Below are 22371 nucleotides of genomic sequence, written 5' to 3'. Positions count from 1 at the left end.
CCCCCATGGTATATCTTGCATACAAGTCTATTTACGCAGCTGAGTGGCCAATTCGTAGTGTTGGATAAAGAGCGATGAGATCAAGGCGAGTACAGCCATGAGGATAGCCGAGGAGAATGCATAGTGCAGCGCGGTTTCATAAGTATCCAACACAATTGCAAGCACATCTGGCGGAAGTAGCTCGCGTATCTCGTTCATAGACTGGCGAGCGATCTCAATATACTATACAAACAAAAGGTAATGAAAGTTAATCCTTTCATCGAAGTATTTTTTCCCAATTTCTTTCTGTCGCATTCCTTCTCAAATCATCTCTGTATATGCCCGTTGCTTTTACCCCATACTTTTTACTCTGATATTACCTTGTCTGCGTCTGGTCCCGTGATTTGTTCTGTCAACATGCTCTTGACAAGTGCCTGGAAGATAGCAGTGGTGGCGGAGATGCCAATTACACTGCCAACTGAGCGGAACAGGTAGGACATGGAGGTGATGGTGGCCATATCTGTAGGAGAGAAGCGATTAGGGAGGCGTGTCTTTCTTGGCCAATGCGGGCCCATTTCTAGGCTTGCAAGCTTACCTTTGGATTCAACACAGGAGAGCATTGCAATTAAAGCGGTGGTAAGGATCACACCCAAGGAGAAGCCATCGAACGCAAAGCAAAATGCAATAAGGTATATAGAAGTGTTCCTATCCCACATACTATACCCAATCATTGATAGTAGGGACATGCACGCTGCAACAAACGTAGCCTTCTTGTACTCGCCCGTACGCGACATCCATACACCTGACAACACTGAGCCCACGGAGGAGCAGACCATTTTAGGAAAGAAGTAGAGACCTGCTTGAGAAGGAGTTTTGCCCAGCAGACCCTAATGATAGCAGTCAAACGCTGTGCCGATAATTAACGATAGCAAGCTTCTTCCATACCTGGAGATACAGAGGCACGAGATAGATGGCAGCCATGGTGGCCATAAGCGTCCAAAAGTTGAGAAGCGAGCATGCGAGCGGCGTCTGGCTGGAAACAATGTGCCAGGGCATCAATGGATTCTGCGCAACCTTGGCTTCTACAATGCAAAAGATCATAGCCAGCACGCCAGAAGCGACCAAGCAACCGACGACAACAGGATCCGACCAAGGTCGAAGGTTACCGCCCATGGAGGTGGCCAGCATGAAGCAAACGACGGCGGATACAACAGTGATGGCTCCAAGATAATCAATCTTTTTGAGACGTTCGGTCAATGTCGAGTTATCGTTACGTTCCTTCAAGTTATAGTTTGTCATGACACATGTTGCAATGTAAACCGTTATAAGCAAAAACGGCAGGTTGATGTAAAAGCAGAATCGCCATCCAAACGCGTCTGTGATGAATCCACCTAGCGGAGCACCTACAACGGAACCAACCTTTACAGGTAAGAAAAAGATTAGGGTTTCCTATCGTCAATAGCAAAAGGTTCAAATATAAGGAAGTATTACTTGCCCCGTATGCAATGTTACCGTATCCTTGATACTTGCCGCGTTCTCGCAAAGGTACAAGGTCGCTGCAGATAACAGTCGTCAAGGTGTTGATACCTCCTCCACCCAAGCCAGCCACGACGCGCGCAGCAACCAAGGTCCAAAGATCAGGGGCAGCTCCGCACATCAATGATCCTATAAAGAACAAGGTGGTGGCAAACAGCAAGGCTGATTTACGTCCAAACACGTCCGAGATACGGCCATCTGCAACATTTAGGATTTGAACGTCAGTTTCCCTTATTGTTTGTGTTACGGTCCGTGCAACCCGCTTACAGAGAGGTTGGAGCGCTGTGTAGCTCAACATGTACGAAGTTACTACCCACACGATCTCGTTTGACCTGCCATTTAGGTTAGCTTATCGCGGCGGATATATATTTCCCGGGCATAGTTGCTTATTACTCACCGCTTAAACTCGGTGCCTATTTGAGCATAGATAGTCGCAACAATGGAAGAATCCAGAGATGCAAGTGACACAGCGACCCAGAGTCTACAACAATGCAAAGATCAGTCAGTCAGCTGATGTCCCTCGGGATTAAGAACATCGTTGGTACCCGGAGAGAATGGTTAACAGAGATGCGCCGTTCAGACGGCTGGCCAGGATATCCTCGGGCTGAGGAGGCTGCTGCTGTTGCTCTGCATGCTCGTGGATGCTACTCTTGCCGTCGGAAATCGAGGGAGGATTGGAAGTCAGGATAGTGATACGGTCCTCCTCGCTATCGCTGCTGGAACCGGTAAGGTAATTTTTCAAGGAAGAGCCGAGCAACGGCGTGGTTTCCTCTCGTTCCTGCCGAGAAGCAGCTGTCATCTGGGTGCGGGGTGCTTGTGAGCTTGAGAGATATAGAGAGAAAGAGAAAGAAGAAGAAGAAGAAGAAGAAGAAAATAAGGGATTAGGCGAAAAGCTACACAAAAAATATAATTTTCTTGTGTTGCTGCTGTTGCTGCAAATTTGAGAACCCGAATCTGAGACAACCGCTTGCATAAGGGCGGTACATATTCTGAAAGCAACAATTAAAGTGAATGCTGCTTAGGAATGGCGTGTATGGCGCACCGGAGTACCTCTGCACTCTGCACTGATGTGTATCTATACAGCCTGTTCCGAATTTCCCAGATAGCATGAAGAAAATAGGTGAGATAACACGGAAATGGTTGATAATGTGGAGATGCCGGGGACTCGGCCTCATGTGACTTGCAGGCATTGCTGATATCCAAAGTTCTGTTCCTACATGCTGCCAATGTGCAGAAATAAAACTGGATACTTGAAAAAAAAACGGTAACTGATTTGAATATCCGTCTCCTTGCATATTTATTTGTGGCGCATGCTATGTAGCAAAATTACAATGGGTTTATTGCGACATATATATCCGCTCCTCTATAAGGACATGACCTTGAAGAGGGCGGATCCAACTCGTTAACCAGGGTACAGGCTTGCGCTCGGTTGAACAAAGTCTTGCTATTCATGTATCCTGAAACCTTTTCATGGCAAATGAGACATGCAGCTATGTTCAACTGTGCAGAATACAAACGCGAAAAGCACATATATTAGTCCAATATCTCAGACACGCGGAGCGAGACGCATGCAGTCTGCATGTTTCCTTTTCTTCCAGTGTATCATTATAAATAGCACTTTGGCTTCATCGATGAAAAGAAATATGTGCTTGATTGCAAAGATAGTATGCCCTCGCTGTAAAGTTCAAGAAACGTACGAGTACTCAGCAATTGTTTCTAAGTCATCGAATTCGATGATTTGAAGGTTTATAGTTTACATAAATCAAGCTTTTTGGGACACTGAAGAGCAGACGGAAATATCGAGTTAGTTTACCAATCAATGTGATCTCAACACGACAGTTACAAACTGATACATTAGCAGGACAGCTGGTATCAATCCAAAAATGATGAATGAAAGTCCTAACAGCTATTAACTGACGATCTAGTAATTTGAGCTATTGAAAGACAAGTAGAAGGAGAGATAGGAAAACTGTTCAAACAAGGTCTATGAAGGATACATCTTTATGCTTAAATCCTATATATTTATGCAATAAACTCCGTGAACATACACTTTAAAATCTCGACTGTTAAAGAGATGACACATATTTCTAAGCTACAGTATACGCTAGATATATTTGGCTTTTAGATGTACCCAATGGAGTGTAGCACGATGAGCTTTCTGGAAGCCACAAGAATATACAGACAGATGACCAATCTATCTTTACATTGAAAAGAGACCCACAAGGCAACCCAAATATGATGCAAATAGGCGAATCGCGGTTCAAATTCAAAAGCACAATCGCTTAGGTCCCATTTTCTTCTTAATTCCACAAAGAACGAGACGCGCCGTTCAATGGCATAACTAAAGTATGTTCTACTACAACGATTCGCAATCACGGACCAGTTACAATGACGACGGACAGTCTCACATGCATGACAACAATTCCGAGCAGAATGACGACTCTTTTTCCCTGCTGAAGCAAGCATATGATCCTTCGGCATCGTTATCGCAGAGTCAAATGCCGCAAACCTTTGTTGGCAACGACTCGTTTTATATACCACACGACTTTGACGCATCGCAGGACGCTTTTTTGAACGACATATTTTTCAATGGTGCTGGCCTGGAGGACCAGACTGCCAGCAGTTGGGATACTTTGCAGCTGCCACAGAATAAGAGTCTATTTCCGTCCCTGCCCAAGAACGATATCAACGATGGCCCTTCCGAGTCCAAACAACCACAACAACATCAAGGGACGCCTATACCTGACACGTTCTTGTCGTTGGATGATCAGCAGGCAATCTTGCTGTCCGATCCGAGCTTTGTACGACAGCAACAGTTGTTGCAGGAACAGCAGAAACGATGCGAGGACGGCAGGAGCAGCAGCGTCCACCAGCAACAGCAGCAGCAAGAATTTCGATCCAATCTGACAACCATGTTGGGTTCGCCGGATGTCACGGCCGATAATCGCAACGTGACCTACTTCGCTCCACAAACACTATCACTTGATAGTTTGTCAGCGGACAATCGGATGGACTTCGGCAATACGCCGACACCATCATTTGCAGCTGCAAAAAAGAAACAACCTCCAAAGCCGGGTAAAGCACAACAACAACAACAACAACAACAGACGCGCTCAGCTGCCAAAACAACCAGTCCTATCCTCATCGATGAGAATAAAAAATCTTCAGAGATCGATCATCAACGACGACGAAACGAGTTACAGGCTCGCTTCCGAGTGAGCTATGCCCGCAAACCTGGCGCTCCGACCAACTCTGGCTCAATTTCAGTCATGTCATCGTCATTCTCTGGCGCGCCAAAAGTCAAACAATCATCGACAGAATACTTTGGTACGTCTTTACCTAATGTTTCATCCGGCAACACAGTGGCTGCACGCGATGATGACAGAGACAGTGCAGATGACAAGGCATCGAACAGATACACAAACATCAACAATACCCTTTCGTTCCCTTCACGTACCATGCCAATACAGATTCAGAAGGTCCGCAGACAGAATACACCGCAACCGATGGACGCAGAGCAACATAAACGTTGGTTAGACGAGCAGCTGGAGAAGGTCGATTTCGACGATATCACGGTATCAGAACTAAAGGAGATGCTTCGCCAGCGTGGCAAGCCAGCAACTGGCAAGAAGGCAATTTTGGTGAAGCGTTTGCAGGAAGAACGCGAACACATGAAAGCTGCGAAAAGTGGGCGTGCTCACAGACACTCGCAGCCGCCTCCATCGTCCCACGCAACAAACAACTTGTTTGAACAATCTCTGTCTTATCAAGCTTCCTCGCCTTTACTCAGCCCTTACACAGCTGGCGGATCTCTACCGCCTTCTTCGCCACTCCCTATTGGCAGCCCTTCATCTTTACCCAACAGCTCTTCTATGTATATTCCAGGATCTCCAAATTCCGTCTCGTCCTTCTTGAATCGTTCCATCAACAACTTGCATATCGGTTCTCCTCCTGCTTCTTATCATGCCCGAAGATATTCACCATACGCTACCCCAGGCTCGCCCCGCCTTGGCTCTTCTCCAAAGTCGCCCGGACACAGACATACTTACTCATCCTCGCTTCCAAACGACGGCATACCCTACTCTCCAGGAAGCGGGTCACCGCTATCCTCGTCCTACAGCTCGCGTTATCGACCCACTTACCACAATAGTTACAACAGACCGAAGTCCTACGCTCCGTTTACGTCATCCGCGCTGGCAACACCTGACCATGACGACGATCGCGATCCGTTCGATGACCTTGCAGAAGATATGCAGGAGCAAGCAGCTGCAAGCAACAATGATGCTAATCCCGGCGACTACAACGTTATGGAAGGTGCACAGGATAATGTGATTATCGACGAAAAGACGCAGCAAGGTGAGTAAAGATTAAGACAAAATGATGATGAAACAATATGCAGTACACTCACTTGATATGCATATATTTTTGTTCCCAAATAATACTAGATTTCAAGAACATGTATGGCATGGATCTTCCAGAAGGCTTTTCTCAAGACGATCTGTTTGCTCTCCTTGCGGGTCAAGGTCACAGCGGCAGCAGCAACAACCATGCTTTTAACGGTTCCTTTGCTCCACAAGATACCCAGCAAGGCAGCAGCTGCTATGGTTTTGATCTCTCTAACACGGCATTGTTTAGTGGAGGAGGAAACGCCGACGGTAGCGATAATCGTTATCCATCCAACGCCAATGCAGCCTTTTGGAATTAGCACTTTCGATCCTTTGTATTGTCACGATGTATATTGAGGAGAATGAGAGAGACATACAAAGGAGGGAAAATGTATATAATTCTTTTATTCTCGTGGAATATCTGATTTTATTCGTCCAACAAGAGGATCAATGCCGTAAATTAAACGGTTTTCCGGCCGAAGGCAGAAATGAATAGTTATAGCGTGACAAATATCTGGCAGGACGTTGAGTATGCCGAATCGATGGATGAACACGATATCGAATATTTGAGCGGACTTACGATAGTATGTCGTTTCGCTGGGACATGTTACATGTTGGTTGTTGCGCACGGCTTTTCAGTGTAGTTCCATCCATTCCGATTCCAACTCCTAGTTTCTTCTTGCAAGCTGCTATATCTTATAGCTTTTTCTTGAATTTTCCGCCGTTATCTTTGCTTCTCTGTAAAGAGTGACATACATTAAAATCAATTATAGCACATACATGCATAATAGTCGTATGAGTTGTGCGTGATGACACGGAAGGCACAGCGAAAGCACTCAGAGCCATAGTGAGCACGTAGGGCAAAGGCTGTTAGATTGGCTAGATATTTGAAAAAGTCTGGGATTGGTTTGGATGCGAGTTGAAGAATATGCCCATTTCGAGATTTTGAACAATCATGCTGTCGGGTGCTATCAAGCCACTGAGTTCAGGGGGCGGATATCCCGAACCGACAAGAAAAAAAGTTCAAGCGATCATTCTAACTGCCAATCCACAATGGTCAAGGCTTATCTTCGGTATGAGCCTCTGGCAAGCTTTGGCGTCATTGCCTCAGCGCAGGGAAACGTACTGTACGACAGCACCGGCAAATATGCACTTTCACCCGCTCTTGAAAGCGTATGTCTGTGGGATCTCAAAAAGGGTCTTCAGGTATGTTGGTGGATCGATCGAGAAATGAAGAAACTGCAAGACGAGACTTACCTTCTGTGTGTGTGTGTGTGTGCAATGGCTTCCAGCACGGTACTTGGAAAGAGTCTGATATCAAGGCTGAAGTGACATGCATTGCAAAGAGTCCTGACGGTAAAAACTACGCAGTAGGGTAGGTGCAATTGTACTTGTAGTTGCAAAAGTACCCAGTGTATTCAAACTTTTTGGACTAGATACGCCGACGGTGCTGTTCGATTGTGGACTATGGGATCAGAAGGATCTGTGGTGACACTCAGTGGACATCGAGGAGCAGTAACAGCGCTGGCCTTTGACGAGAATGGCACTCGACTGGCCTCAGGATCGCGCGACACACACCTTATTGTATGGGACGTTGTAGCTGAAACGGGTCTATACAGACTCAAGGGACACAAGGATCAAATCACTTGCCTAAAGTTCATAAAGAATCCAGATGACAGTACCGGCAGCAATAGCAACAGCGATTATCTACTATCATCATCCAAAGATACCTTGTTGAAATTGTGGGACCTCTCGAGTCAATTTTGTCGCGAGACGCTTGTCGGTCACAGAACTGAAGTGTGGTCATTCGATATTACTGCGGATCAAAAGACTATTATCTCTGGCGGTGCAGAACCGACCTTGAAAGCATGGACAATTGACTGGCAGGTCCTAAATGCCTCCATGGAAGAGGTGGAAACGAAGCAAGAGAACGGTGAGCCTTCGTTGGAGAAAGCAATCACGTTGTATGGCAATATACCTCGCAGCACGCGCGACCGTATAGTTACAATCAAAGTACATCCTTGCGGCAAGTACTTTGGTGTACAAGCAGCTGGCAAAGTCATGGAGTTGTATCGTATACGCGACAAGGAGGAAGTGAAGAAGAAGATCCAGCGACGAAAGAAGAGAGCAAAGGAGAAGGGAAAGGATGTGGAAATCAGCGACAAGGTTCAAGCGGAAGACGAGTTTACGAGGTACAATGAGATTCGCGCAAGCGCAAAATTAAGAACCTTTGACTTTGCACCAGATACAAATGTTGAAAAGACCGGCCATTTGCAGGTGAGAAAATATTTTGACTAATTCTTAGCTATCATGCTCTGTATTCACCTTCTGGGTAGATACTTTTGGCATTAGCAGATAACGTGATTGAAGTATACAATGCACCTTTGCAAAAGAAAAAGTCGGAAGAGCAAGACGAACCGACGCGCTTGTCGTCTATCGATATGCATGGCCATCGTTCTGACATTCGTGCACTTTCACTCAGCTCAGATGATGACTTGTTGGCATCCATTTCGCAAAGTAAGTTTACAAACACTTTGTCACTATATCTATTTACATAAAAACTTTGAAATTTTCTAGATGCTCTCAAGATTTGGAACGTGAAGACCAAGAGCTGTATTAGAACCATGGAATGCGAATTCGCTGTATGCTGTTCATTTTTGCCTGGTAACCGACATGTGCTGGTTGGAACAAAGACCGGTATGCTGGAACTCTACGACATTGCAGCATCTGCGTTAGTTGAGTCGGTGCGTGCCCATGACGGCTCTGTCTATTCTTTGCATATCCGTCCAGACAAGCGAGGTTTTGCGACCGGCGGTGCTGACAAGGAAGTCAAGTTTTGGGACTTTACATTAACCGAGCAAAATGCAAGTATCAGCACCCACGACCAAGTGAAACGAGATGGCTTACATTTATTTCTTTTATTATAGGGTTCCAAAAAGTTTTCATTTGTGCACATGCGAACGCTCAAGCTTTCCGATGAAGTCTTGTGTGTCCGCTACAGCCCCAACCAGAACTTGATCGCAGTTTCTCTCTTGGACACTACTGTCAAGGTCTTTTACCACGACACCCTTAAATTCTTCCTTTCCCTCTATGGTCACAAGGTACGCTCATATAATTTGTGTGTTTTCCGGGCGCATTTCTTACGTGGTTCATTAGTTACCGGTATTATCAATGGACATTTCCTCTGATAATACACTTATTGCTACTGCTTCCGCCGACAAAAATATCAAACTTTGGGGTCTTGACTTTGGTGATTGCCACAAGTCCTTGTTTGCACACCAAGAAAGCGTTACATCTGTCCAATTTGTGTGGGGTACACACTACTTCTTTTCCACAAGCAAAGACAAGGTTCTCAAATATTGGGATGGCGACAAGGTATGTAACTATCGGTATAAATAATAACCAGTTTCGCTGAGTCTCGGGTGATTTCTTTAAGTTTGAAAATATCATGAAGCTGGAAGGTCACCACGGCGAAGTGTGGGCGTTGGCTGTTGCAAAGCATGGAACATTTGTTGTAACAGGTTCGCACGACCGATCCATACGAATTTGGGAACGCACTGAAGATCAGGTACGAACTACTGTTCCCTTAGACGTGTCAGTAGATTGCATTACTTACCCGTTCCTTTAATTGTGATAGCTCTTTTTGGAAGAAGAGCGAGAAAAAGAGTTGGAAGAAATGTACGAATCGACTCTTGTTAATCAAATGGAGAAGGCGGATATCAATGACATGGAGGTGGATTCCGCTGGACGGCAGACTATGGAAACACTTAAAGCTGGTGAACGCATCATTGAAGCTCTGGAGCTTGCTGATGCAGAAAAGGCAGCGTGGGAAGCATACGAAGATGTAAGTCCATTTTATTGCATTAAATAAGCATGAACATCCATTTTGACTCGATCCTGGTAGGCCAAGTCTCGAGGTGTGCAAGCAGCACCGCCGCAAAAGAACCCTATTCTCCTAGCGATGGGTGACTTAACGTACGATCGCTATGTGTTGAATGTGGTTGAAAAGATCAAGGCAAACGACCTTGAAGAGGCTCTTTTGGTTTTGCCATTCGCCAAAGTCATGTCTCTCTTATCATACATTGAAGGATGGGCAAAGAAGGTATGATTTTTCTTGTCAAAACAGAGAATAAGAATAGAAATTGATGAGAAGAACGATCGTAGGATTGGAACATTATTTTGGTATCCCGCATTTTATTCGCATTGCTAAAGACACATCACAATCAAATCGTGGCCAACCGACTCATGCGGCCTATGCTCGACTCGATCCGACACCATTTACGTGCGTGCCTCCAGAGACAAAAGAACCTGATGGGTTACAACAAAGCTGCTCTTCAGTACCTGAAACGTGATTGGGAAGCGCGCAACACGGCTGAATTCTTTGACCAAGCACCTGCCAGCACGACCGAGAAGAAGCGCAAGTTCATCCAATTAGCCGCATAAAATTGTAAATGTTTTTTCTCTTTTGTTAGCACGAGATGCTCTAGAGAGATGTATGTTAATGTTTATGTACATTCTTTTTAATTCATTCTGATATCATGATCAGTTGTCATCATCTTTCATTATCATCGTCTATCTTCCAGTAGATGCAACTGTCCCAATGTCTTGATGGCCTTCTCGTACACTCCCAAAAATATACTGCCGCCGATAGAAATCCACATTACGCGTGGACCGATGCCTGCGAGTAACACCCTAGGTCCCTCTTCCGCAACGATGCGTTTGAATGTTGATATAATTCCGGTGCTGTGATCTGCCATTTGGTTCTACGAAATGCATCGTCAATGTCCTGTTTATTTGCTTGCCACCCAATCGCTATTTTTTTTACCTTTTGCAACAGCATGATTCGAGTTTTACAGACATCCAAGGGAGTGGTGATTGCCGCAGCCAAACCACCAGCCAGCGATCCCCACACGGCGGCCTCGTATGGTTCTATGCGACGGCCCTTGTGTAGTGAATAAGCATACTTGAAATATTCGTATACGGGAAACTGTATGCAAGTAAACGGGATTTCTCGTGCGACTGTCGACAAGAATCCGCGATAGAACCCGAGGATACCCTCTGTTCGCAAGACGTTCCGCACAGCATCAGACGTGGTCGCAAACTGCTTGGTCTGCATTCTTTGCTTGATCACTTCTGTCGGGACTCGCACAGTGCATGCAGACTTTGATGTCCATTAATCATTCACTCCCAGATATATCTGTGTAGCTACACTGTCGCTTACAATTTCACCAAACGATGCCGCTGCCATGTGAATAAAGTGTGCATTGTTCAACTTGTCAAAGGATGCTCCCAGTAACCGTTTCGTTGCCTCGTACGTCACAAAGAACAAGGATGCTTTCAAAAGAGAAAAGGACAATATCAGTGACTTATCTCCCTCTCTTATTCTACATCGCGCCCATACTCACCACTGGGAGCACTGCCGATAACCGCAGATAGCAGGCCAGAATATACGCCGCGAAAACCTCCAGAAGCTATAAACCCTGCCTGTGATTGCAGTCTGGTTTTGATCGTATCTGCAAGCGATCTCGGATCAGTGTCTTCTAAAGATCGCGTCAAAAGGGGTGGTTGTCATGTTACCCAGGGGAAAGAGTGCAGTGTCGACGGCTGTACCGGCCATAGCGCCTGCCAGCAGGGCTTGCCTCAAGTTGGTCTGGTAAACGGCAGCAGACGAAGAGCCGTCGTTGCTCATTAGCGTTGCAAGTGAAGGAACAAAAAAATGAGTGAGACTCGAAAAAATCGAGCGGCGGCGTTTCGGCTCTTTGACAGGGTCCTGCTGTTTATTATTACAGCAGATCACATCTGACGAAAATCTTGGACTTATATCACACAGCAGTAAAATTAAAGTGAGGCAAAGCGAGCGAGAATTATTTTTCACTTTCACATACAATTACTGAGTGTTGCTGCAACATTATGGCCAGAAAAGCCGGCGAGGCTTTAAGGCCCAGGATCATCAGGGCAAACCGATAAGTCCAGATTTTAGACTAAATGGTTCTTTATCCTACTCTGTACCGAGGATGAGCTGCAAAATTTTAATCCATACGAGCCGTGCCATATTAGCGAGAATAAATCGTTACAATCCTCAACGTTGGTCATTCTTCATCACCTGTAGGTGATAAGAATGAGTCCAAGCATTTTTGGTAATATCAGATACTGAAGATCGATCAATTTACACCTTGACTTTTGATACTGTAGTTTGGGAAACAGAGTTGCAGACGCAGTTCGAATGTGCACCGTTTTCATCATGTCTATAGGATAAGCGATATTGATTCCTTTGATATTATCTGATCCGACGTGGCGACCAGCCTGATTAGTGGACGATACTACTGTGAGATACTTGATTGCTTCTTTTCGTGTCATTCCTTTTATACGTTTGCTGAGATCACTGTGGACATATCCTCGCAATTCTAATAAATAAATGCACATTTTATCTCAATACGTACTGAACCTCTAGTCCTATGGATGGACGATTCATAACTACCCGTAAAGTTTCTATGCGCTCTTCACTTTCTTATCACTGCTTTTCAACCCAAAAGCGTATTGTTTATTAGAGCGCATGCACGATAATTAGACCGCCGGACAAGTTCCATTCAGCTTTATGAACATGTATATGTATCAATTCCAAATTACAACAGACTAAATAAAAATGATCATCAAAAGTATATTGTTCATATAGTGCAGAGCATCGTGGTCACTGCTTATTTTTGTATGCATATTATGCATTACACAAAACAAACAAATATGCAGCTTACTGCCAAAACGTTCCGAAAATGCCAAAAGAATGATAAACTGTCCAAAAGCTCATAACTGCACCTCTTACCGCACCATTTTTTATTCAACAACGACATATATTGCCGACGACTTCACACTGGTAACGTCGTTCCAGTCCTTCCACGAGCCATGGTCAAATCTGTGCTCTACGCAGCAGACAACTCGCTAATAGCCGGCACGACCAACACACGTTCAATGCTACCTAGTTTCGGGCAAAGGACAAATTTACTCCCTACTCTAATATCTCGTCGGATGCTCACGCCCTCAGATACAAAGGTCGGATAACAGAAGTATCGCGCTCATTGCAGATCGAGATGACACCGACAAACCAGCGGTATTCCGTTCCTCCATTATGCAATCGTTCTACAATCCTTCACAATGCGTCGGGCCAAGTAGATCTGTTTATATCGACCATATCAACGTGTCGTGCACAGACTCTGGCATTCCCTCTTTGGTTGCTAGCCCGTGTCCCTCATACCTTCCTTTTCAATCTAAATATCCTTCGGGCTCAACACTCTTTATATTATATTCAGTCCATTATTACCATAATACCAAACATCAGAAAACATATAATTATCCCTAGAATAAAAAGAATAAAACGATACTTAACTACCTCCTACCTTCGTGGTTCTCGTGGTTCCCTTTTCTGTGTGAGCTCGTAGCGCAAAACAAGTAGCGTTACGAAAGACGGTAAAAAAAAGGTCCAATAACTGCTTGGATAATCTAGAGTTCGTGACTCCTTCAGAATACGCATACCGGGCATATGGGGAAATGCAGACGGCCACTCGCAACGGTCACGTCATCCACAATATGGAAGACAGTTCGTACATTACCTTGGAATGGCCTTCCTTTCTATGAAGTATCGAATGAATATTACGTCGGGCGGGTGGGGGACGGGCTCCGAAACTTTGGAGCTGCATTATCGGACTCGGGAATATGCAGTGGTCGATTTTGGGGTCGATCAGACCCACGATTCTTCAAGCCGTTTTTCTTCGCAACCGGTTGACCGCCTGGTTGTCTACAAACCACGATTGTAAAACAACTTCTTTTTCAATGGCAATTATCCATCCCGCTAGATCTAGAAAAGCCATAAAAACCCTCTTGTAAACAGCGTTAGGCATCATCTCAATTCCACATTAAACAAGAAGAGCCCCAAAGGATATTTTTGTCCCTTGTCTTCATTAGCTCATAAAGCACTCTGACACAATTGCGAGTAATAGTCTGCATTGAGTATTTGATAAGAATAAATACGCAACCATGAACCTTCCTTGCTGCTCTTTATTCAGTTTCCAAGAATTTATCATGGTCAAATAGCGCGCAATCGTGTCCTAAAGGTGAATGTTGGTTAGCATACTTTGATTTTTCAGTGTAGTCGTCTCATTAAGGATGAAGATTGATTGCACTCCCACGACGTAAACAATTTTAGTTTAGCGTCGCGATCTGGCGCATAGATAACATAATCATACCTCACAGCTGCAGCTCACCCTGAAATCGTGTGTTTGCACCATTGTTCTAATAGATAACATGTCCCCTTAATCGTTTCATTGCATAGCGAACACATTTCCACGTCGCCCAAGTCAGGAGACATATGTACATATCTTTCCTTGGTAAATCATTCTAGTGCCAGTGATCTACGGTGCTACTTCCGTCCCACCTCCTTCCGAAAACTATCGATGCATATCGATTTGCTTAAACCAATGCTTTGCTACATCGATGTCTATCCCATCATATTTACGAAATTCTTACAATCTTGCCTTGTATTTGCTATGTTTGCATCGTCAATTATATATGTTCAAGGCTTGGCATGCATCGAGCGGGATTAGATTTATCTGATACTACTACACTTTCCGGTTATTGACATTTTCATATAATAGCTTAGTGGCATGCTGTTTTTCGTTTTATTTAGCATCGCATATCGTAATCTCACTGTGAGATTTCGCAAGACGAGTTTGCGAATGACCGTGATACGGGATATTTAAAATACTTTGACGATTGCCCTATTATTGCTAAGTTTTCCAAGAAAAAAAAAATCCAAACAGCGACGGATGTTGCTTCGCAGCAAAGTGGGCTTTTCATTCGTCGCGGAACAAAATTTTGCGTCTAAAACACCCCAAAAAGAAAAATATCTCTACATGAGATGGTTTTCTTGTGTACTTTTCTATACCACTGCAGTGAGGTGACATGGCAACTATCATGATCGGATCACGGAGAAGAAGCTCAAGCCACCAGTGTGGGTCACATGCGTGTGAAAATTAATGGGAGAAGTATAAAAAAAGGATCTCGAAAATCCAAAGATTGGACGGACTATAATTGAGAAGCAGATCGAACTCTCATTCGCTACCAAGGAGCACTTCTTGAGCACGCCATCGCTATGGTCTCTTAGAAAACAGCGGCGTTGGAAAGTTTTTTAAATTGGATCATCGAGATGCTCTATGTCGTTATCGCTTCTTCTTTAGCATTATCCCTTCCCCGTTTTTTCTTTTTTTATTAAAAGAGAGAAAATTCGACTAGCTATCCGGGTCACTGGCCACAACAAAAAAGATATCTCGATTTCAACTTTATCTCTCCCTCCACGTCAGATGGACTCTGAAAAATACGCCACATCGGTCGACCTGGCCGAAAGCCTTGGTGCTTCCACCGCATCATCCAAAGGCGAGAAACAGCAAGAACTACATCGCGGCTTGAAAGCTAGACATATTCAGATGATTGCGCTAGGCGGTACCATTGGTGCGTCTTTACAACGAGGAGCCATCATTTTCCGTTAGATATTAATCTGTCCCTTTCTTTTCCTTTGTCTCCATCCTCCAGGTACTGGCCTGTTTATGTCTTCTGGAAAGGCTGTGAGTTCGGCAGGACCAGGAGTAAGTCGACCTCTATGTTATTCTAGTTTTTTGGTTGCAGTTTATTGATTTTAATTTTTTCTAGGGTGCTTTGGTTGCCTAGTATGTATTCCCTCAGGATGCTTCGTTCAAATTTTTAGGTCGAGTTATTAACCGCTCTTTTGATACAGCGCCATCCTTGGTCTTCTCGTCTTCTGCGTCATGATGAGCCTCGGTGAGATGGCTGCCTACATCCCCGTCGCTGGTAGCTTTGCACAGTTTGCCACCCGATTTGCCGACCCTTCCCTTGGTTTTACTGTTGGATGGGTTTACTGGGCAAACTGGGCTGTCGGTGTTGCTGTGGAATTGACCGGTGTTGCTATGATCATGGAATTCTGGGTGCAAAGCGTTAATTCCGTCGTGTGGAGTATCATCTGCCTTGTCATCCTTATCGTCATTAATGTATTCTCAGTCAAAGGCTACGGTGAAGTCGAGTAAGTCTGAGCTACCGTAGCAACCGTTACCACAGCAACGGTAACGGTGCACCTAGCGATCAATAGAAATTTACCGTACTAACTTGATGCTCTCTCCTGCTAGATACTGGATTTCATTCATCAAAATCGTGGTTGTAGTGATCTTCATTATTGTCGGTATCTGCGTTGACACTGGTGCCGCTGGCGGCGACCACATTGGTGTTCGAAACTTCCACTTGGAAGGCGGTGCTTTCCCTTACGGATTCCTTGGCGTTTTCAATGCGTTCCTGACGGCTGCATTCTCTTTCAACGGTGTCGAAATTGTCGGTATCGCTGCCGGTGAATCGCAAAATCCTCACAAAACTGTACCCGCTGCTGTCAAGCAAGTTTTCTTTCGTATCGTCCTCTTCTACATCCTTACTATGCTCATTATCGGTCTCTGCATCCCATACACTGACCCGAACCTGTTGCGTGGTGGCGACAATATTTCCGTCAGTCCTTTCACACTTGTCTTCCAAAAGGCCGGTGCTGCTTGGGCTGCTGATTTGATGAATGCCGTGATTCTCGTCACCATGATCAGTGCTGGTAACTCTGGTGTATACTCCTCCAGTCGTACACTCCTGGCGCTTGCAGAGAACGGATCCGCGCCGCGCTTTTTTACTCGAATCAACCGTTTTGGCATCCCGATTTGGTGTATTGCTGCTAGTTGCTTCGTTGGCTGCTTGGCATTCTTGACCAGCTTGTTTGGATCCGGCGTCGTATTTACCTGGTTGACTAACCTCACATCTGTGGCCGGTTTGATAACTTGGGTGATCATCTCCATCACTCACATCGGTTTCCGCATTGGTTATCGCAAACAGGGTCGTTCGCTGAAAGACCTACCCTACGTTGCTCCTCTATTCCCGGTGTGCGATCTTTTCGTTATTGTCATCGGCCTTATCATCATTTGCGGTCAAGGTTACCATACATTCTACGCTCCCATCGACGCCAAAGATGTTGTTGCTGCATACATCGGTGTTATCTTTGCAGTAGCTCTCTATGTGGGGCACAAACTCTGGAAGCGTGGACGGTTCTTCAACCGATGGGAAGACATGGATTTTGACAGTGGCACCATCCCCATGGAGCCCAAAGACTATGATATTGGAACAACCAAATCCTTACCTCTCTGGAGACGCATTTTCAACAAAATCATTGATATTATTGCCTAAAAAAGTCGCTCATCATTTGTATATTTCTCTCACCTTCCCCTCCCTTTAGTCATTATTCATTGTACTTTATATGTATTTTGTATATTGATGCCTTCTCATATGTATTATACCTCTTCAACAGAGATTCCCACATTCTCACTAATTTAAAATGAAAAAAAGTGCCTTTTGTTGTTGGATGCAAAAAGAAAAAGGAAGAGGAGGTGGACCAAATTCATTCGCTTTTGATCGATGTCTCGTCGCACAGGAATTTGCGTCCCCGCGCAAACACGCGCACAGCAAACCTCTGCCCAGCCGCCCAGCCTTTGTCCGTCACGCACGGCTTTTCTCCCTCTCTTCTCCCTCACCCCAGTCTCCTAAAGACTTGCACAAAACGGGTTTCTTCCCGCAGCGCACATTCCTTGGCGAGCAATTGCTTATATCTAAACTCTCGGTATGTTTAGCTTGGAAACTTCCGACATTTGTCCACCCCTTCAATGCTGGTCGGATGAAACATGGGCTGCCGTCCTCTTCTTTTCTTCTTTAACTCTAAAGTTCATCCATTAACCATACTATTAGAATTTTGAGACGAAATGCAAACTATCAAGTGTGTTGTTGTCGGAGATGGTGCGGTTGGCAAGGTAAAGACAAACCTTACAGTTACTCCTGTCACTCATGCTGACAAGGTACATCGCTCTACAGACTTGTTTGCTGATATCTTACACGACCAACAAATTTCCTTCCGAGTATGTCCCCACAGTACGTAATAATGAGAGGAGGGGTTTGCGTAGGAGAAATGTAGAGATAACTGATAGGGCTTGACGCATACTTATCCAGGTCTTTGACAACTATGCAGTAACGGTGATGATTGGTATGCAAACCGACGCATATAGATGTGAACGTGCGAGGACATGTGCATTGATTCTTTCTTTTTCCTCTTACGTGCAGGCGATGAACCATACACCCTCGGCTTGTTCGACACTGCAGGTAATGGATGCTTTTGATAAGATACTATATGTATTAAAATCGGAGCAATGCTCAAGGAGGGACGGAAAATCTAACACATGCACTGTTTCTTTTTCTTTTCTTCTCAAACAGGACAGGAGGATTACGACCGTCTGCGTCCGCTATCGTACCCACAAACCGACGTCTTTCTTGTCTGCTTCTCCGTCACTTCACCGGCCTCGTTTGAGAACGTCAAGGAGAAATGGTTCCCAGAAGTTCACCACCATTGCCCTGGCGTACCCTGCTTGATTGTGGGCACTCAAATCGATTTGCGCGACGACCCTGGTGTCATGGATAAATTAGCTAGACAAAGACAGCGACCTATCACTTTTGAAGCTGGCGAACGACTTGCCAGAGAATTGGGTGCAGTTAAATACGTCGAATGCTCAGCACTAACGCAGAAGGGATTGAAAAATGTATTCGATGAGGCAATCGTTGCAGCGTTGGAACCACCAGTGAAAAAGAAGTCGAAAAAGTGCAGAATTTTGTAGAGATTCTTCAGAAAACCATCTCTTGCAATCTTGTATTCTACTCAAGTAATCTTTTTTTTTCTCGTTTACTTTCTACTTGATCTCTCTCTATCTCTCTTTCTCTGTCTCTCTTTTCTTTTTCTCTTGGCAGCGTTTGTCTCTCTCACACACACACACATATACACAATCTATATCTCTCCTTTCTTTTCTCTCGAGTTCCACTATTGTTAACTTTTTCTTCCTTTCTTGGAATATACACGGAAATGTCGACTATCGCCGTCAAATTACAAAACCAAGACAAAATTGTAAAGTCTACAAATGCTATCTTATCATAGTTTACTCCACATATCGTTCAAAATTTACAGGAAATACTGGCTGCCAGGCCCCGTCAAGGATTCGTTCTCCATGAACTGGGTATCGTTTTCTAAGAATATCCGATAGTCGCTTTCCACGATCTTATCGCGGTCGTCAGGCACCTTGAGAATGGCAGCCTTGTTTCCGCATCGGTAGCAATAGTTGGGTGCAGACCACAAAGTCACCAAGTTCTTCTCTTGGAATGGATAGTTGTATCCCTCATCTACCAATTGATGACTCCGGACAATAAGGCTAACATTGTTGTTGTGACAGAACTATAAAGTCGGATTAGCTATTAGTTGCATAAACATTGCCGGCTAATCGACTCACAGCGTTCGTGGGCAGATGACCAAAGAGGAATCCGCCTCCGCGAGGACTGATGGCCCACGAATCAACGTTGGCTTCAGGGTCGGACCACAGCAAATCTATAATGTATTTACTCCCCCGGTTAGGATTGCGATATATCGATATACTACTTTACGCACCACACGGTCCACCTGTTTGTGGCAATTCCTGCATCCTAAACAGCGTTCTAGACTTTTTTGGTCAGCGTAATGCTGCATACATACTGAGTCTTTAATTCTACCGGATAGAGTCAATAGAAGGTAGTTCGGGCGATAGTCCTCCATGCACACAAAATATATTCCCGTCTACAAGCTGCCGCATTGATGAGCTTAGATTTGCAGGAATCTTCGTTCACTGATGTGTTCTGAACATACCGCTGCGAGAGGGAGGTAATCAAAGACTGTGCAGCACCATTCCCAAACTTTTGAACTCTGATATTTCGCGAGGCATTCATCTGCACAAACAAATGATGTGAGCGATTCATTTTTGCTTTGCATTCATATATATTGCAAAATCTTACCATAGAAACCATATACTCTTGTTACGTTTCGACTCTCATGGTTACCTCTCGTCAAAGTGATACGATCTGGATATCTAGTTTAATAAATCGGTGAGAAAGATGATTTAATTCTCATTACACTGATGTTATTTGTGGATACTTACTTGACTTTATACAATAATAAGAGTGTTAATGTTTCAAGCGAATATCGTCCACGATCGACAAAATCTCCCTATCCGTCCTATCCTCAGAATTCTTGTCGTTTCCCTAATTGTACGTGAGAGAAAAGTAGCATACCATAAATATATAAGATGTCTCGGGCAGATCGCCTCCAACTTCAAAGAGCTTCAAGAGATCATAAAATTGACCATGGATATCTCCACACAGCGTAACAGGAGCGCGTACGGGAACAACAGTGGATTCTTCCGCTAGTATCTCCTTGAGCTACACAGTAAAGGAATGAGTGAACATGCAGTCCGAGATTCTTTTTTCTCCTTTCTGGCTGCTTCGCGTACCTTGTTGCATAGCTGCCGCATATCGTCCTCTGCAAGGTACTTGCAGGCCTTGATGGACTCGATGCAGGCGTCAACATCCATTGCGAGGAGATTGCAGAGATTGTGAAGGACAATCGGGGCAGAAAGAGTGTTGGAGTTGCTGGTGGCGAGCAAATGAGAACAAAGGAATGGCAAACTTGCTCCCGCTTTCGGTTATGAATCCATGCAGCCCGGACGACAGATCGGGCAAGTCCGCCCAACACCAGTGCCACCCTTTTTCTCGAACATACCTATATCATGAACAGTGAAATCAACTGCATTGCACTCATTGGCAAGCAGGTATGAAAGTGTCAAGCGGCGCTTACGTGCGCGAGTAACAGCTCACATTTAAATACGCTTTAGAATAATCCGTTGTATATCAAGAACTTTAGTCATACTCATCCTGACCTAAAGTACCACTACATTGCACACACGTCAATAGATGTAATCGAGGAACGAGGTACAGCGCTCGCATTTCGTGACATCCAAGTAGCAAAGCTGATAGCGAGGGGAAATATATAAACAGTAGGAAGTGGGCCAAAGAATTTGGACTTGTACCTGGGTCTGTTATATGCCATGGAAGACTTGGCAGTGTAGGTTTTACTATGAATTCTGACAACAATATGCATACTGATGTACGACGTTTATAGATATGGCTACATGACCAACACACGCGTAAAATTCATTGTCGTAGTGTCAGTTACGGATAGCATAATACGCGATGCAGACATGAAGATGGTATGAGGATGCCGATTGGGTCTCACTGGGGGGCAGCGTGAATAACCTATTTTGCCACAATGTAGATATTCAAAAAGATCCATAATGCATACTTGTCACAAATATGTAATCCATTTTACAATATTGAATCACAAAAGAGCTTAAACAGTAAAGCCTTCATCAGGGCCATGGACGCCATTGGACAAGAGGCCAATGCCCGGGCAACCTTCGATATCTAAAAATCTCGGCCGTTTGCCAGCTTGCTTGTAGTCATACATTATGCCTTTTATTGTTATTTTACTCCTACAGTCTAAGCAGTTGCGGGCTTCTCTTCCTCCTTGGCAGCCTTGTTGCCAGTCAAGCTACACATACAATTATTAGATAACAAATATTCTGTTACTACTTCCAAAAATTGTCGAATCCTTACCCGTTGTAATGCAAGTAGCGGTATCCTTGAACAAGCTGAGCAACCTCGTTCGTTGCGTGGCATGCAAACAGAAGATAGTTCTTTGGCTGGACGGCTAGTGCAAAGCGCATGAAGAGACCGGAATATACACACAAAGCTGTCGGAAAATGATAGCGGTATAAGCGTCAAAGTTTATCCTGGCATATGTACAAATAACCCACCAAGCGTCATGTTGCCAGAAATGTACTTGGGGTCCTTCTTCCAGTCAGCGATAGCAGCAAGTGGAATACCCCAGTTGGCGACAGGGCCCCAAAAGTGCTAATACAATAAATACTTTGTTAACATATTTCCAATGACACTCTGCTAAACTGGCTTTCCACATACGGTGCTGGAAACGAACGGGGATTGTCAGTCAAGATCTCGGCTACGATCCCTTTGTTTAACGCACCTCATCAAGTAATTGCGGAACTCAGGAGAAGCGAGCTTCTGTACAAAACGGTTTGCAACTGTGCCTGACGCCTGCGACATGTTGGGAAATGTTGGGAAAACGTAGACTTGGGTGTGCCAGCTTGGGAGATCCTCCGGCAATTTTCATCTCCGTCACCAACGGACAACGGGGTATCTTTTTCTATTATCCAACAAGTTGTACGTGGATTGCTACATCGAACGTGCTCCTCTTTTCTTTGTACGCAATGGAATAAAACTTGGATATTCAAAATGGCTTTTGAAAGTAGGTCACATTTGGAATAGTTTCGCTGATGGTCGTCATGTGCTCTAAACCATTGGATTGTTATTTATTACGCCCATCTATTAAGTGCTAAAAACGGATAGATACGTAAAGACGCCATTACAAGCTAGAAATTCTCTTATGGGGTACAAAGCGTAGATGGTAGCTACT

The 22371-nt window shown here is 44.6% G+C and overlaps 9 protein-coding genes across 9 annotated transcripts; 5 read left to right on the top strand and 4 right to left on the bottom strand.

Annotated features, from left to right (window-relative positions):
* Positions 1-27: 27 nt before the first annotated feature.
* On the bottom strand, positions 28-2314 carry VTP01DRAFT_3160 (uncharacterized protein; the record flags this gene model as incomplete). Its single annotated transcript, XM_069381701.1, has 8 exons — positions 28-222; positions 360-499; positions 575-866; positions 925-1398; positions 1475-1713; positions 1783-1847; positions 1913-1996; positions 2061-2314. 8 exons carry the CDS (start codon positions 2312-2314, stop codon positions 28-30), a joined length of 1743 nt encoding a protein of 580 aa, XP_069236807.1.
* Positions 2315-3863: 1549 nt separating this feature from the next.
* Positions 3864-6220, top strand: VTP01DRAFT_3159 (uncharacterized protein; the record flags this gene model as incomplete). The annotated part of the gene is made up of 2 exons (XM_069381699.1): positions 3864-5871; positions 5961-6220. The coding sequence occupies 2 exons, from the start codon at positions 3864-3866 to the stop codon at positions 6218-6220; spliced, it is 2268 nt and encodes a 755-aa protein (XP_069236806.1).
* A 733-nt stretch (positions 6221-6953) lies between these two features.
* Positions 6954-10343, top strand: VTP01DRAFT_3158 (uncharacterized protein; the record flags this gene model as incomplete). The annotated part of the gene is made up of 11 exons (XM_069381698.1): positions 6954-7106; positions 7193-7275; positions 7337-8177; positions 8237-8417; positions 8478-8764; positions 8828-9001; positions 9057-9275; positions 9337-9468; positions 9538-9744; positions 9805-10002; positions 10065-10343. The coding sequence occupies 11 exons, from the start codon at positions 6954-6956 to the stop codon at positions 10341-10343; spliced, it is 2754 nt and encodes a 917-aa protein (XP_069236805.1).
* A 122-nt stretch (positions 10344-10465) lies between these two features.
* VTP01DRAFT_3157 (uncharacterized protein) lies at positions 10466-11589 on the bottom strand (the record flags this gene model as incomplete). The annotated part of the gene is made up of 5 exons (XM_069381697.1): positions 10466-10663; positions 10726-11061; positions 11122-11234; positions 11306-11413; positions 11478-11589. 5 exons carry the CDS (start codon positions 11587-11589, stop codon positions 10466-10468), a joined length of 867 nt encoding a protein of 288 aa, XP_069236804.1.
* Positions 11590-15247: 3658 nt separating this feature from the next.
* On the top strand, positions 15248-17168 carry VTP01DRAFT_3156 (uncharacterized protein; the record flags this gene model as incomplete). The annotated part of the gene is made up of 5 exons (XM_069381696.1): positions 15248-15395; positions 15477-15529; positions 15594-15610; positions 15679-15981; positions 16085-17168. The coding sequence occupies 5 exons, from the start codon at positions 15248-15250 to the stop codon at positions 17166-17168; spliced, it is 1605 nt and encodes a 534-aa protein (XP_069236803.1).
* A 569-nt stretch (positions 17169-17737) lies between these two features.
* On the top strand, positions 17738-18640 carry VTP01DRAFT_3155 (uncharacterized protein; the record flags this gene model as incomplete). Its single annotated transcript, XM_069381695.1, has 5 exons — positions 17738-17785; positions 17847-17903; positions 17982-18015; positions 18093-18131; positions 18243-18640. The coding sequence occupies 5 exons, from the start codon at positions 17738-17740 to the stop codon at positions 18638-18640; spliced, it is 576 nt and encodes a 191-aa protein (XP_069236802.1).
* A 338-nt stretch (positions 18641-18978) lies between these two features.
* Positions 18979-20413, bottom strand: VTP01DRAFT_3154 (uncharacterized protein; the record flags this gene model as incomplete). Its single annotated transcript, XM_069381694.1, has 9 exons — positions 18979-19248; positions 19304-19398; positions 19459-19505; positions 19560-19630; positions 19693-19772; positions 19839-19912; positions 19982-20049; positions 20115-20261; positions 20333-20413. The coding sequence occupies 9 exons, from the start codon at positions 20411-20413 to the stop codon at positions 18979-18981; spliced, it is 933 nt and encodes a 310-aa protein (XP_069236801.1).
* Positions 20414-20608: 195 nt separating this feature from the next.
* VTP01DRAFT_3153 (uncharacterized protein) lies at positions 20609-21306 on the top strand (the record flags this gene model as incomplete). Its single annotated transcript, XM_069381693.1, has 5 exons — positions 20609-20650; positions 20714-20810; positions 20877-20943; positions 21001-21088; positions 21154-21306. The coding sequence occupies 5 exons, from the start codon at positions 20609-20611 to the stop codon at positions 21304-21306; spliced, it is 447 nt and encodes a 148-aa protein (XP_069236800.1).
* Positions 21307-21377: 71 nt separating this feature from the next.
* VTP01DRAFT_3152 (uncharacterized protein) lies at positions 21378-22001 on the bottom strand (the record flags this gene model as incomplete). Its single annotated transcript, XM_069381692.1, has 5 exons — positions 21378-21429; positions 21495-21630; positions 21695-21791; positions 21843-21861; positions 21922-22001. 5 exons carry the CDS (start codon positions 21999-22001, stop codon positions 21378-21380), a joined length of 384 nt encoding a protein of 127 aa, XP_069236799.1.
* Between the last annotated feature and the right edge of the window lie 370 nt (positions 22002-22371).

This window comes from Rhizomucor pusillus, assembly GCF_041956525.1.
Source record: "Rhizomucor pusillus strain CBS 183.67 unplaced genomic scaffold VTP01scaffold_15, whole genome shotgun sequence".
NCBI lineage: Eukaryota > Fungi > Mucoromycota > Mucoromycetes > Mucorales > Lichtheimiaceae > Rhizomucor > Rhizomucor pusillus.
Note: the sequence above shows the minus strand (reverse complement) of the source record. Positions and strands in the feature narration are given on the sequence as shown.